General features: G+C 43.2%; 1 protein-coding gene across 3 annotated transcripts in view; it reads right to left on the bottom strand.

Moving 5' to 3' along the window:
* LOC107378065 (1-phosphatidylinositol 4,5-bisphosphate phosphodiesterase beta-4) overlaps positions 1 to 16,278 on the bottom strand; it is a 226,862-nt gene that overhangs the window by 41,153 nt on the left and 169,431 nt on the right. For all 3 annotated transcript variants that reach the window (XM_054748429.2, XM_054748432.2, XM_054748431.2), the window contains exons 4-6: positions 10,965 to 11,062; positions 3,984 to 4,064; positions 772 to 831 (exon numbers count right to left, since the gene is read on the bottom strand). In XM_054748429.2, the coding sequence (XP_054604404.2) occupies positions 772 to 831; positions 3,984 to 4,064; positions 10,965 to 11,048 (225 nt within the window). In that variant the 5' untranslated portion in view covers positions 11,049 to 11,062. The remainder of the gene's footprint in view (positions 1 to 771; positions 832 to 3,983; positions 4,065 to 10,964; positions 11,063 to 16,278) is intronic.

Below are 16,278 nucleotides of genomic sequence, written 5' to 3'. Positions count from 1 at the left end.
GCATCTTAATTACAAACCAGAACCCACATGAGAATCAAATTATGGTTTTATAATTCATAAAGCCGGAATGGAACCAAATAACACATTATAATGTGTCACTGTCAGCGTTGCACCGTGTGAATCAATATTTAATGCACATAGAAGCCCTGGGTCTGCTCTCACTGGGTCAATATCTGCTAAATACACACTGATTAGTTTCAAGTTCCTCTAAAAATACAGAATAACGATCTCGGTCTGTTTGTCTCGGCTATTTCAGGATCTGCTTCCTAGCTAAAAGGCTGGGATGTGTTTCTGACAGACCTGTTGATCCAGAAGTAGAAACTTTAAACCCCCAGACATATTATTATTATTATTAATATGATTATTAATATTAATGTAGAAGCACATGTTTTCATTTTACCTGAAAAGCTAAAAGTCATGACTGCAAAAAAAAAAAAAAAACCTGCTTCAAACACAACCTGCGGCTGATCTCGGCCAGGGTTGTATAAATATTGATGCGTTGAATTTTTCATGTTGATGCTGTGCTAGTGCCCCTTGTGAATTCGGTGTTTGAGAAAGAAGCCCAGCAAGGAGAAGCGGACTGAGAGGCTCAGATCAGGCATTACATGGCTAAAAGATACAACTGCAGCCTTGGCTAATTTAAGCATGAATAACGTGCCTGACATGGCAGTCTCCCTAGGTTTGACCACAAGTGTCGCAGTGGGAGGGGGAAAAGGAAAGTGCCTGTGGTGTGGGCTGAAGTGAAGAGATTAATCTTTGTGGAGGTCTCACCTTCGGGATGGCGCCGACACGGATACTGTTGATGAGGGAACACTCCAGAACCTGGCCTTCCTGAGGGAGGCCAGAACATTTGGAACAACAAAAGAACAGAGAATACGTTAGTAAGGCGTGAAGAACAGATCTACAGTAAAAAGGCATGGAACATTTAACTCTGCTTACCAAAACACAATCTCCACTTCTTCCTTGTAATCAAGTTTAAAATATCTTTTTTTTTTACTTTAAAGGGACTTTATGGAGTTTAGAATTTTTATGCTCGCGATTGCCCCAAAAGCCAACGGCAGCTACAATAAAAGGCTCGTGCACGAGGCGCACATGCTGTATGTGCACACTCCTTAACGAAAATAACAGCTGAAACAGTCCGGTGTGTGTGTGTGTGTGTGTGTGTGTGTGTGTGTGTGTGTGTGTGTGTGTGTGTGTGTGTACCGGAGTACAGAGGACAGAGAACGCGCAGCTAATTAATTAAATAATTTGGTTGTGTACCTTTCTCTTCAGCACAGCCGACAAAGGTTTATGATGGGTCAGTCCTCCTGCATGCTCAGATCATTCCCTTCCCTTGCTTGAAAAATTGTTCCAAAATGAAAGTTGAACCCACATCTTTTTTATCTGTGAATTCAATGCCGTTCGGCGAGTCTCAAATAAAAATTTGGACATCTTACTGTAAAGAAATTTACCATTAATGTAAAAAAGAAACTCTAAATGAACTATGTTCACATCCAGAATCAAACCCGGGTCTTCAACATGAAAGTCCACCATCTAACTAGGTGAGTGAGCTAAAGTGTCAGTGATGTCCTTTGTATCTGTAACATTTATATCCTTGATGACAGCTGAAACAACGTTCAAAGAACGGTTCGGAGTGAAAATGGCTATTTTGTTGCTAATTTGCAGGAAATATCTAGAAGAAAGTTCTACAGAAAGTAGCTAAGGGTCCTCAGAAATGTAGCTAGGTTTGTCACTAGGCGTTAGGAACAGCGACAAAGTGGCGCTGCCTCTCTCTCTGCTGCTAAAGCTACGGATAGCAAATGCTACGGGCTATGCCTGAGCGTGAACGTGCATGAAGCAGCCTGCTCGACCCGAGCATCTCTCTTTTTCTGTGATTTTACAGAAAAACAGGCAATCACAGTAAAAATGCCAGGGCTCATTCTACAGGACCAGGGAATTGCAGGAGAATGTATGAAGAAGACATTTATTATTTCTATACATGTTTTTACTGTCAAACTTCCATAACGTCCCTTTAAACTTGCAGAATAAGTGTTACAACACTCACATCGTCTGTTTCTGGCTTAATTTAATCTAGGTGACAGCATAAAAGATATTCATTTTTGTTTTAGCGTATCTCACTGAGCTCCAACTGTTATAGACAAACCTTGAACTGTTTAGGAGCTTCTGAAATGTCTTGATAGGATTTGCTTGAACTCTGAGATGTAACCTCTCCAACGTGTCCTGGGTCGACCCGGGGGCCTCCTGCCGGCAGGACATGCCCGAAACACCTCCCCAGGGAGGCGTCCAGGAGGCATCCTGACCAGATGCCCAAACCACCTCAACTGACTCCTTTCGATCCGGAGGAGCAGCGGTTCTACTCCGAGTCCCTCCCGAATGTCCGAGCTCCTCACCCTAACTCATTCATTACCTTTATGGACAGAATTTCTAGGCGCAGCCGTGGTGTGGAGTGTGTCGAGTTTGGTGGCAGGAGAATCTGGTCTCTGCTTTTTGCGGATGATGTGGTCCTCCTAGCTTCATCCAGCTCTGACCTTCAGCTCTTGCTGGGTAGGTTCGGCGCTGAGTGTGAAGCGGCTGGGATGAGGACCAGCACCTCCAAATCTGAGACCATGGTTCTCGACCGGAAAAGGGTGGCTTGCCAACTCCGGGTCGAGGGAGAGGTCCTACCTCAACTGGAGGAGTTTAAGTATCTCGGGGTCTTGTTCACAAGTGAGGGTAGGAGGGATCGGGAGATCGACAGGCGGATTGGTTCGGCGTCTGCAGTGATGCGGACGCTGAGCCGATCTGTCGTGGTGAAGAGGAAGCTGAGCCAGAAAGCCAGACTCTCGATTTACCGGTCGATCTACGTCCCAATCCACACCTATGGTCATGAGCTTTGGGTAATGACCGAAAGAACGAGATCGCGGATACAAGCGTCCGAAATGAGTTTCCTCCGTAGGGTGGCCGGGCTCAGCCTGACCCCGGGTTTCCACAGGAGCCGTCAGCAGCACGTTACTGCAGCAGCACGTCTTGCTCGCGTAAGCTGCTGCTTGGCCCTTCCCACGAGACGCGAAGCAGCAGGGGAGCAGCTGTCACCGACCGAGCACGAAGTCACACGAGTGACTTCGTCAGTAAACACAACAACAAGCAGGAGAAAATTACAACACGGTTTGTGTTTTATGTTCTGTCCGTTTTATAATCGCCAATACGGACCTGAAAAACAAAGGAGACCGCTAGCTAGGTGATAACTTCTCACGGAGCCGCACAGTTAGTAACGTTTTTTAAAAGTAAAGCAACCGGAAGGCAGTACGTCCTTTATTCTGAAAATCTCGGGAGCTTCTCTCCATTTCCGCGTCCGATTTCCTGTCTTTCCTTCCCCAAAAATGTCGAACTTGACCCGTTTCAGAGGCGTCGCGCGTAGAAAATAGAACCGGCGCGTAAAGGCCGCGACATGCTGCTCCTGAGACGCGGCCGACTCGCGCTGCTGACGGCTCCAGTGGAAAAGGTTCTGTTGACCACAGCGGTTCCTATCAGCAGCTATGACGTGCTGCTGCAGTAACGTGCTGCTAATGGCTGCTGTGGAAAGCCGGGGTTAGAGTGTGGCCAGGCAGACATCTTAACCTATGGACTATCTTAACCACAGTTCGGCGGCCTTGTGTCTGCCCTTTTAATGTCTATTAATCAATTTATCAACTTTTAATACTATTTAAGACCCCGCATACAACCTAAAGACAATTTGTGATAAAAGTGCAACAGTAAAATGTGATAAATTTTTATTTGACTACAGATAAGTCATGTGACCCACGGGACCCAACTAGCTTGTCACCAACAATAACAGCCCAGAGAGATGCTGACTCAAGTAACAAAAGTGAATGTCACGAACACTTCCAGGAATCAGAAAACTTTCTAATTTTAATTTTTATCAACAACAACAAAAAATCTTAGTTTGATAAAGGACCTGTTGTTGGCCATAGAATACAGAAAAGATGAAGAAGGGGAAGTTGTACCTTTCCTTCAATCTTCCACGTGATGAAAAAGCCGTACTCGTCCACTTTCATCCGACAGTTGGGCTCAAAGATATACGGGTCCTGCAGAAGAAGGAAATTAATGTTTTTCAAGAGTGGAAAGTTTCATCGATCACAGGGTTTCATCTGACATATCCTCTCATTACACAACCTGCAGGAAATATTCAATCAGACAATGCTATAATATATTTTAAAAGAAGATAGGTGCTAATAAATTCAGTATGTTTATACACATGATGTGTTTAATGCAGGTGACAGTTATTATTCTCGACTAAATGCAAACATCTGAGTTTAATGAGCTTGGATAGAATAAGCGTGCAGATATGGGTCAAGAAAGTGTCTTGATTGTGTTGCTGTTGCACACATATTAGGTTAAAATGTTACCGATAATCTTATTGTAGCTTGGCATTCACAAATTTTAAACCTGGAAAATGTGATAGAGCTAACAGATTACTGGGTTCACGTGTAATTTAAATCCTATTCATCAAATTCTGAGAAGTTTAAAATAAATAAAAAAGGAAAAAAATAGACAAGGCTGCTAGGTCACTCATACTCTAATATTAGAAATACAGAACAGTGTGACACACACACACACACGTAATTTATTATTTTACGACATTGCTGCCATGAGATACACAGCTGCAAACAGGTCTGGCTGTGCCCTGACATCTAACACCACCATAAAAGAAAAATAAAACTACCTTTTTTTTCCATTTAGGAAACAATGAGTTTGCTCTAAGTGCATCTAAAAGCTTGTCTCTCTTTCATCTAAATTAAGACTGACAGAGGCCTAATTTTAGATAGTAGTCAGCTCTATATGGGAGTTGGTCTAAAATAAGCCCTAATGATGAAAAACAACCAGCAGACAGGACGCTACTGTAACATTAAAGAATGGAATATTAAGCTGAACCATCATTGTCTCTGCTTTGAGTGGATGGAGATCCACCTTTATGGGAGCTCCGCTCCACCTGAACATTGCTCTCCTGCATGCCAAAGTAGCTGCTTTTCTGTTTGTTTCTGTAGATTACCTCTCAGGTCACAACCTACATCAAAAGAACGTTTCAAACAAGGAAAACATACACAAAATATAAAAGTTGTAAAACATAGAAGTTAACCATCACTTATTTCCCAGCTTCAAAAATTCAAAAGTGGTTGATAAAGTTTTTGAGTGTGAGCTTATTTCCAGAACCATTGAATGTGCAACCAAGGCGTCAAAATACGATGCGTGTGACCAAGCGTCAATATATGACGAATCGGGACGCCCCAGCGCGTCAGGAGACGATGATCAGGGACACGCTGGTTCACGGGGCTCCGCTGACGTCACTGTTTGACGCGCGCGGTCACACAGACATTATTCAACTATTTACCCTTCCCCTCACCCCAATCCTAACCTTAAATTCCATAAACTGTGACCTTAAGTTAGGATTGGGGTGAGAGGAAGGTTAAGTAGTTCACAAGTAGTTCTAATGTCCGTCTCACCACCGTCGTCGGATACCGACGCTCTGGGACGCTGCGTCAGCTGTTTGTCCCTGATCGTCGTCACCTGACGTACTGGGGCATCCCGAATCGTCATATATTGAAGCTTGGTCACGCGTCATATTTTGACGCCTTGGGTGTGAGAATGTGTTGCAACAAATGTGTTTAATGAAACTCTCAGAAGGTCTTTCTTGGATCTAGGGCCGTGTGTTGTTGGTAAGAATCTGGCGATGGGTTATTAATCACAATTCAGATGATAAGGTATGTTGCAATGCTAAAATCCAGACAATATTTGCAATGTTTGCGTTTTGTGTTGCTATACGCTAACTGGAAGAATGCTGGCACAAATGGGCGCATGTCGCCACCTACTGTAGCGGAGGAAAACAAACTTCATTTGAGAGTTTGGTTTTTGAACGTATGTGTAAACTAGAAGCTCCCAGTTTATTACTTTAGATCGACCCAGGTCAACTTTGATGCGCATGTAAATACACTGAATGAATGCAGTGAAAACTGCTGCCACTTAGCAATCGGAGTTTGAATTGTACCACAAAAGAAATGCAAGAAATGTTTTCATGTACATTCTCAAAAAATAATTAAATTATTTAAATCTATACGCTGCTTTTAAATACCAATTCAGTATCATTAAATGAAATATCGCAATATTTTAGTTCACTGATTTTTTCCCTAAATCCATATGTGGATGTATATTGCGGTAAATGGCAAATAGCCTGTTTTTGTATAGCACCTTCTTAGGGTTCCACGGCCCCCCAAGGCACTTCACAACACAACCAGTCATTCACCCATTCACACACTGGTGGGGATGAGCTACAATGTAGCCACAGCTGACCTGGCACGCACTGAGAGAGAAGAGGCCTGCCGAACACAGGCGCGACCGGTCCCGCCGACCACCACCAGCAGGCAAGGCAGGTTAAGTGTCTTGCTCAAGGACAAAACAGCAGCCAGGGATGTGTATTTTTGAAATTCTGGCGGTACGACACATATCACGATACAGGGGAGACAATACGATATATCACGATGTATTGCGATACATTCAGTCAGACGTCACAAGCAATTTATTTTTTTTTACTGAATTCATTGTAAGAATGTTCAATAAACAGTCCAAACTGATATGTAACATGTTTAACATGAGGCATCTGAACCATGATGGAGGGATTTACATTTCAATGGTGGAAACAAAACCCGTTGCACACTGCTGCCAACTAGCGGGTGGCGATTAAATTGCACAAAACAAAAAGAAAATGCACAAATGTTTGCATGTAAATTCTTTCAAGAATTAGATACATGGCTTTTGAATATCGATGTAATATTGCTGGAAAAAAATAACGATATATTGCCATATCGATATTTTCTTACATCCCTAACAGCAGCATTCTCTGGTTGAAGTCGGGATCAAATCTGCAACCTTCCAATTACTGAACAACCCGCTCTACCTCTGATTATCGTCTACATCTGATTAAGATTTAGAGTCAGTCCACTTTAGAATGGCCTCTTTTGCTCAAACAGAAATTCAGCTGATAATCTATGTTTTAGTAGCAGAGAGTCCTTCACAACTCATACTCCGCGTGCCAACAGATCCCACAAAGTCTTGCAATTTCACAAGAACTATCTGCTATTTACAAGATTTGGTCAAAATGACAAACTATCTTTTCTAATGAGATGTTCATCTTTTTAGTTACTGTTATTTAATCTCACGCTCCATGCACACCACAAACGTTTACCGGACTGGTAACAGAAACAACTTAGTAATAGTAATAAAAAATAAAACAATAAAGACAAAGCAAATGAGTGCTTTGCCGCTCTTGACCTCTACTGTGTTCTTTCAGCAGCTGTCAATATAAGGCTGCTTAGTCCTTAAGGAAACCAAATGTCAGCCGGATCAGAAGTGATTGATTTCCAATAAGTGAGATAATGAATCAAACACACACACCTAGGAAGTCCTGTGGCTCTTAGCATGATGTATTACACTAGACCTCTTTAACCTTTATTGTCTGTAGCTGAGGACTGTCAGAAAGAGAAAACTCATTTGAAATGTCTCAGTCTAAGACAAACACACTGTAATTACAGTAAATCTATAGCTCATTTAAAGCCCTGCCTCTTGGTACGAGTACTCCTTTAGAGAGTAAAGCACGACTGACAACATAAGGCTTACTTAAGACTTTAAACAGAATTTTATAAACAGATCATTGTGTTTAATCACAGCAGAGCAGCTACGAGCTAGCGTTTGTGCTGTTATGGTGCCCTTTCCCCATGAAATCCTAAATAGACACACATACATCCACACGAGCACAATACCTGCCTCTGCCATCTGTCACTCGGTGGGGCTTCAGAATGTTTTGTGAAGAAAAAAATCCATTCTGTTTAGCATATCGGCTTGTTCCTGCTGAAGAGTACGTCGGTCGTTTTAATCGACTTTGAATTTACCCTTCAGTTTGACAAGATGTAACTCATGAAAGAGGCGGTTTAGAGTAAAACTTCCAGTAGAGGAGAAATAAATATTGAGGTAAGGTGGCAGTGGTGTGCTCCTTCTGAACTCCTTAATGCTAACCTTTTAAGCTGCTAACAAAGATTGACATTATGATTGAGACCAATGCTATCCTTGTCCTGTCACAGCTTGGCTCAAACTCACAGTGGCAACACGCTGGGGTCTTTTTTCAGAAGCATGGTGGCCAAGTTTAACTGCCTCTCTTTGACATGGCTTTGGATTTGATGGGCTGTCAGCGCTCTCTTTCAAGTTTTCTTCTTTCTAACTAGGAGGGATCCTCCTCCCCCTCTGATGTCTGCATAAATAGAGAGGACTGAAGGGATTTCCTGATGTGTGTGGGGGTATATGCATGTCTCTGAGTGTGGATGCATCTGGGTGACACACTTTGCCTTTCCTCTGCAAATGTCCTACCTAAGTGTCCTAAATAACAGTGAAAGCATGGACAGATAAGGAAGATGTTTACAGGTCATGTGCACGAAGATGTAATTAGATCTTTGGAGACGTTAATGGCATTTGTAAGTATAATAAAGTTGTCTAATAGAAATCAGTATAACACCTAAGTAGCGGATGTGATAAAAGTAATAACTGATAATCCAGTTTTGTGTTTATATATATATATATATATATATATATATATATATATATATATATATATATATATATATGTATATATATATATATATATATATGTATGTATGTATATATACAGTAAGTATACAAAATATATGTATAAAACTACAGTCTATAGGCTCTTTTATGCAATGTCAGGAATGCAGAACTGTAAAGTACACAGGTGGCAGGAACAGCCAATCACACGTTAGCAAGTATCAGCAGAGCCAATAGATGAGCTCAAGGACAGTTCTAATGAGAAACAGGCTTCAACACAAGCGGTGTTCTGCTCAAAAAGACCATGCTTCGTCTGGGACTGATGCGGTTGATCTTGGTCAGCTCGCCCCATTCTTGAGCCCAAATGTGACTTCCCTGGGTGTTGTACTGGACAGGGATCTTGTTTTGGACAGTCAGATCAGTGTGGGGACTAAATCTAGTTTAAATCAGCTAAGACGGATAGCCAAGGTTAGGAATCTGCTATCAAAAAAGGATTTTGAAACAGTAATTCATGCTTTTATTACATCGTGGCTTGATTACTGTAATTCTTGTACGTTGGCGTTACTCAGTCAAACCTTTCACGTCTTCAGTTGGTGCAGAATGCTGCTGCAAATTTGTTAACTGGGATGAGAAAGATGGAGCATGTTACTCCTGTCTTGGCCTCACTGCATTGGCTGCCTGTTCGTTTTAGAATCCAGTACAAGGTACTTTTATGGGCTTTGAAATCTTTGCATGGCCTTGCTCCAGATTACCTCTCTGAGCTGTTGGTTTTTCATTCCCCTGCACGGCCTCTGAAGTCGGCTGACAGGATGCTCCTGGAACTACCAAGAACGAGACGTACGCTCAGAGGTGACGGTGCTTTTTCTGCAGCAGCCCCTAGGCTCTGGAATGCGCTGCCTTTGAGCATTAGGTCAGCATCTTCTCTGTCTGGTTTTAAATCTCTTTTGAAAACTTGTTTTTATGATTTGGCTTTTAACTCAGCATGAGAGTCTTTTAGTTCCAATGAAGTTTTAGTTTTTATTTATTATATGTATTATGTTGTGTATTGTTTTAATGCATTTTAATTTTGTGAAGCACTTTGGTCAGGTCTATACTGTTGTAAGGTGCTATATAAATAAAGTGTCACGTTGTGAGTTGGGGGAGGTTAGGACCCAAGATGCAGACTCAGGATGACACAAGGCAGGAGTAGTGAAAACGTAAAAATCCTTTATTTAGGGGTAAATCCAAAGGGCTGGAAGCCAAAAACCAAATTTCCAAGAATCCAAGAATCAAACCCTGGGAACATCCAAAAACACAAGAGACCTAGAGAAATTCCAAATACCTAGAGAGGGTGCGAGACAACGCTGACACAAACAATGGACCAACAACCACAGACAGGGTTATATACACAAGGGCTGGGTGATTAGGGAACTGTGCACAGGTGAGACCAATAAACAGAGGAAGAGCACAACGGAGCAGGGGAGGGAGCCAGACCTAAAAATGGGGAAGGGAGCAAAATGAGCTAGAGGGAGAAAACAGACTAGATAAAACGCTTAACAGAAGACTAATGACAAAAGGTGTCTGAGGAAAAACGTAAGGGAAACCAATGGGCCATTCCCATCTGTACCGGGTCGGCCCGGGCCAGGTAGCGTAGGTTGTTTACATATCTGGGTGGCCTGGTATTTTTCCGGGCCAACCAAGGCTCATTCTCAGCCCTCTTCTCGAGGGGGTCTGCTTCAGGCCGACCAGGGCCAACACACCCACTGCTGACAGCAAATTCACACCTTCCATTAGAGCAAACCTCTGATTGGAGGGTAGAATCAGCCCACATGGACTTAAGAAAAGGATGTGTGGTATCAACCGGGCCAGGCTGGGGCCGACTGGGGCTACCCAGCCCGGGCCGACCCGGTACAGATGGGAATGGCCCACTAGAGAGCCTGGAGGGGGCTGGGGACACACGGACGCTGAAACCTGGGGGGAACACCTAAGGGGAAAAAACCTGGAGTGGCCTGGGGAACACAAGGAGGCACATGAGGAGGGATGCAGACAAGGAGACACATGAGGAGCACAAGGAGACACATAAGGGAAACCTAGAGAGGGATGGAGAACACAAGGAGACACATGAGGGAAACCTAGAGAGGGATGGAGAACACAAGGAGACACATGAGGGAGACGCAGGACGCAGACCATGACATAAAGTTGGCTTGGCTGCACAGTAAAAAGTGCAGGGGACAAAAATAGACTTTGGAAAAAGTGCATGTATGTATGTGTGTGTGGTGGGGGGTGGGTGAATAGGTCATCCCATCGTGCCCCCCCCCCCCCCCCCCAAAAATAACTATGTCCACGACCCAGGGAAAGACATTACCGTAATCATTGGAGTAGAAAAGCATGGTATTTACCTCATCAAACCTGTCGAAGGAGGTCCCTTCTTGCATGAACTCGGGCAGATGCTTCTGCCAGTTGAATTCGTATGATTTTGTCATGACTGATCACAAACCTGACACAAATGAAAAAAGAAAAATTAGAAGAACAATTAAAGTCATTAAAATGTAGTGATGTTTCTGCCTTGAAAGTGTAAATGTCAATTGTGGCGCTAGACAAGTGTTTTTGGGCCAAATGTGCTAGGATGCTAAAACAAAAACAAAGCAATCACATATGGTCTCCAGCCTTTCATTACCATGCAGAGCAAACCTGAAATATTTCAGAAATGTTCTTGGAGGTTGGTGTACAAAAACTCAAACATCCATAAAATGTGTTTGTCTTCCTGTGGAGATCTTCCACCCAATCCTCAACAACAATGTGCAGTTTGGTTTCTACTTCATTCTATATTGTTTTTCTCTAATTCTGGCTTGAATCCATGTAGATAGACATGATCAACCAACAAAGCTGAGAAGACGCTGATTAGTGAATATGTGAACAGCAAAGGGTCCTGACAAACTCTTCCACCCATTCTCCTGAACATGTTATGTTCTTGAGTGCTTCAGAATGACAGTGGTTTAGTTCAAACATATTGACAATCCAACAAGGCCAACAGGAGCCGAACTATGACCCTGCAAGCATTTCTTTGTGGTGCCCGTGAGGGTTATAAACAAACAGAAAATGGCCCTTATATAGCTTTGTCCATGAGCTTTTTATTGCTCTGGATAAACTGGTGTGTGGTTGGCTTAAAGATGCAGATTAGGTTCCAACTTCACGGTCATTATTATAGCATAAGAAACAGTATTTCCAATCAATTCATAGGGCCAATTTGGGCATCACGTAAAAACATTGATATGTAATGAGTAGACAGGACTGAAGAATGTCTCACTGACAGAGCAACAAAGCACATCAAAGGGAGAAAAAAACTTTGAAGAGTCAATTTTTCACTTTAAATAAAAATGCAGCGCAGGCTTGCACGTGTATCGTGTAAGCTCAGGGAAACGAGGGGAGGGGCTTCTGATATGAAACTACAACAGTGTTGATGGGCTCTTCAAAGGACAGCTCAAATGTGTCCGGCTAAACTGTGAGGAGAAGCACACTTGAGAGGGTGAAACACTATGTATAGTCTAAGAGCTCAGCTGTGAGGTCACTATGGGAATATTGTGAGGTGTGATTAGCAGGCCTTTTAGGATGTAGATTTACAGAGGATAGATGGTCTAATGAGATAAAAGACATCTTGTCCTGATTATTGTTTTAACAGTTATACACGGGCTCCCTGTGGTTTGATTGATGTGCAGTGCTTTGAAAAAGCACTTGCTTCCTTCTAGAGTTGTTCTGCTTTAGCATTTCTTTAAATCTTAACATTTTCACATCAGAAAACCCAAGTAAATACAAAAGTCAATTTTCAAAGGATCATTTCATTTGTCAGCTATCCAAACCCAATCTGGCCATATGTAAACTTAACAATTTTTCATGTGGCCATATTTCTCATTTGGACAGCAGATATTGAAAAGACAAGACATCAGATGCAACGCGCCATGCCCTACTCCAAAAACATTCAAGAACAAATTAACCTAGAACAAATTGTGAGCAGATAGAAATTTTCTGCTAGCTGGTATCAGGAATAATATTCTGTGGACTGATGAGACAAAGGTGGATTTTTTTTAGAAGGTCCTGTTAAACCTGCAGTAAGAATAAGAACGTCACAGTTAAACATGGCAGTGGCAGTGTGATGGTCTGGGGTTACTTTGCTGCTGCAGGACCTGGAACACTTGTTTTATGTCATGAGCCGTGGTGAGCCCTCTCACTCCATAAACAATTTCTGAGCCTTCTTTCAGGTGGGAGAGGCTGAGAAGCACCAGCTGGACTGAATCGTCAATAATCAGGGCAGGGTTAAAGGGAGGATGAAGACACCACACTTCGCCGGATGATTGCTACTGTTTTGGTCGTTCAAGCCACTAATACTTGTCTCTAGGATTACGCTATTGTCTGTGAATATTTGTCTGGATGTCTCATCATGTTCTGATAGTTTCTTTGCATCGCTTCAGGCACTGTCAGCACCGCTCCGAAGCTCCCATAAAGTAAGGTCTATTCAGGGGTTCTCGAGAGGAGGGTCCATCGGATTGTTGAACCTCAGATTCAGGAGGAGCTATGTGGTTTTCGTCCTGGCTGTGGAACACTGGACCAGCTCTATACCCTTAGGGGGATCCTGGAGGGTGCGTGGGAATTTACCCAACCAATCTACATGTGTTTTGTGGATTTGGAGAAGGTGTTGGACCGCGTCCCTCGGGGGGCTCTGTGGGGGGTACTGCGAGAGTATGGGGTACCAGGCCCTCTGATATGGGCTGTTAGGTCCCTGTATGACCGGTGTCAGAGCTTGGTCTGCATTGCCGGCAGTAAGTCAAGCTTGTTCCCAGTGAGAGTTGGACTCCGCCAAGGCTGCCCTTTGTCACCGATTCTATTCATAACCTTTATGGACATCATTTCTAGGCACAGCCAAGGTGTTGAAGGCATCCGTTTTGGTGGCCTGAGGATCAGGTCTCTGCTTTTTGCAGATGATGTGGTCCTGTTGGCTTCATCAGAAAGTGATCTTCAGCTTTCGCTGGAATGGTTCGCAGCCGAGTGTGAAGCAGCTGGGATGAGAATCAGCCCCTCTAAATCTGAGACCATGGTCTTGATTCGGAAAAGGGTAGAATGCCTTCTTCGGGTCAGGGATGAGGTCCTGCCCCAAGTGGAGGAGTTTTAAGTATCTCGGGGCCTTGTTCACGAGTGAGGGAAAACTGGAGCGTGAGATTGATAGGTGGATTGGTGCTGCATCTGCAGTGATGCAGGCGTTGTACCGGTCTGTCGTGGTGAAGAGAGAGCTGAGTCAGAAGGCGAAGCTCTCGATTTACCAGTCGATCTACGTTCCTACCCTCACCTATGGTCATCATGAGCTTTGGGTAGTGACCGAAAGAACGAGATCACGGATACAAGCGGCCGAAATGAGTTTTCTCTGCAGAGTGGCTGGGCTCTCCCTTAGAGATAGGGTGAGAAACTCGGTCATCTGGGAGGGGCTCGGAGTAGAACCACTGCTCCTCCACATCGAGAGGAGCCAGTTGAGGTGGCTCGGGCATCTGGTCAGGATGCCTCCTGGACGCCTTCCTGGTGAGGTTTTTCGGGCACGTCCAACCGGGAGGAGGCCTGAAGGTAGACCCAGGACACGGTGGAGGGACTATGTCTCCACCTGGCCAGGGAACGCCTTGGGATTCCCCTGGAGGAGCTGGCCCAAGTGGCTGGGGAGAGGGATGTCTGGGCCTCTCGCCATAGGCTACTGCCCCCGCGACCCGACTCCGGATAAGCGGATGAAAATGGATGGAATGGATGGATCATTGTTTACACTCATACACATTACAATAAGATACTCATTAGGTTAAGGTGCACCTCACATAAGGTTTTGATCGTTCTCATTCACAGTGTTTAAAACATCTTTGTATCTGAGGAGGGCGTGGCTTTCTGAGGGATGTTGGTAAATACTCAGAAACATGTCAAATTCTGATTGGCCAAACTTGGCCAGAAATCATAACAAAATAGTTTATTAAAACAAGACTTACTTTCCGAATAATTCAGTTTCCCGCTGACCCTCAATTCGGCCAAATCGGGAAAGAAGCATTTTTGAAACCATCTTCTCCTTTGACCTCCTGTCAAAAGCCTCTCTGCAATTCAGCAGCTGATACCAGATAACCGGCTCTTCTAAGAGCCAAGCAAACATCCTCCTTAGACGCAAATAAGCATTCCAGCTTCCTGCCTTCACCTCGAGGGATGTCAGACTGGACGTGTCTTATCGGAACTGGCTACGGGTTCCTGATAACAGAGGTTCACTCCACCTGCAGTGACCCGCACGACCCCCTGGATCAAATGAGAACCTCCACACCAAGGGTGGGTAGACTTGGCAAGACAAATTGCGTCTGATGCCGTTTTTCATAAACAACTCTAGTTTAGAACCAAACAACACGTTCTTTTACACCCAGATGTCACAATTTCTCTCAGATTCAAAGAACGATTGCTACACCATCTAGCTTCCCTCACAACACCGCACATCCGCCACGTCACATCTCATTATTCATATATTTTCATGTATAAATTATTAGTTTAGGAAAAGAATTAAATTCATTTTATAAACTATATACTTGACTCTGTCTGAATTAATACGAAGTGTGTTTATGGTCCCTAAAGAAGCAAAGAACCCTAGAATCTTCTGATTAAACATTCAAAGATCAATCAGATTGATATTTCATATTTATATGGAATCATCACATCTTATTGGTCGTAATTAATATGTTATAATTGCTACAGAGCAATAAGCAGAAATATTGGATATGTGATGTAACAAAGAGTGATAGATAATGCAAAATCCTCTGGTTCTTCCTCTGACGTACAAAGGCAAGCCAACAAATGTAAAACGTGAGTGATCTTAGGGGGTTTCAATGGAGTGGAAATAAATGCAGACCTGGAAATCATCATAGAATATCAACTTCATTTAATAAATGTTCATCTTTAAAACCCTCCACTTTTATTTTTTACTAAAACTTACTAGGAACGACCTTGGTTTGCTATTTTTCATGTACTAGTAATCCACAGCATGGCATGAATTTTAGATTTGTGCAAGTTAAAGTAGAAAACTGATTTTATATATAAATTAAATAACCCCAAAGAGGCTTTTTCTGTCCAGGAAGATGTGATCAAAAGACTAGAAAGGCACAAGCAGATACAACCTGACAGTGGTGGGCAGGAGAAACAGAGACAGCTGTGTGTGACAGAGGCTGGCTGGAGAGGATGAGGTGAGTGCAACAGGGGGGGAGGGATGTCTGCTTTTGATGTGGGGAACACAGATTAGAGACAACATCAACAGAGGTTACAGAAAACTGCCTGCTGAGTGAGCCACGGTTCATAACAAACACAGATGAAACAAGGCTGCTGAGATGTCTGAAAGCTGTCACGATGAAACCTGAATCATTCAGAGAGGCTGAACGACTGAGCAGCCGCTACTGAGAGCTGATCTCACAAACAGACTCAATAAAACATATTCAGTAGAGATGAGGAGGATTACAAATGAATAATAGACTCAGTGATAAAAGAGGGTTAATTTAGGTTTCTTAAACCGAATCTTGAAGATATCAAACCCGAAACTAAAGGGACTCTTTTAATGTTAAAACTGAACAAAGTGGGTTGTGCTGTTCTCTCTGATGTTAGCCTAGATCTCATCACACTCGACAGTATGCATTAGATAACAATTTACTCAGTGGGATCGAATCT

This window comes from Nothobranchius furzeri, chromosome 2 (assembly GCF_043380555.1).
Source record: "Nothobranchius furzeri strain GRZ-AD chromosome 2, NfurGRZ-RIMD1, whole genome shotgun sequence".
Lineage (NCBI taxonomy): Eukaryota > Metazoa > Chordata > Actinopteri > Cyprinodontiformes > Nothobranchiidae > Nothobranchius > Nothobranchius furzeri.
Note: the sequence above shows the minus strand (reverse complement) of the source record. Positions and strands in the feature narration are given on the sequence as shown.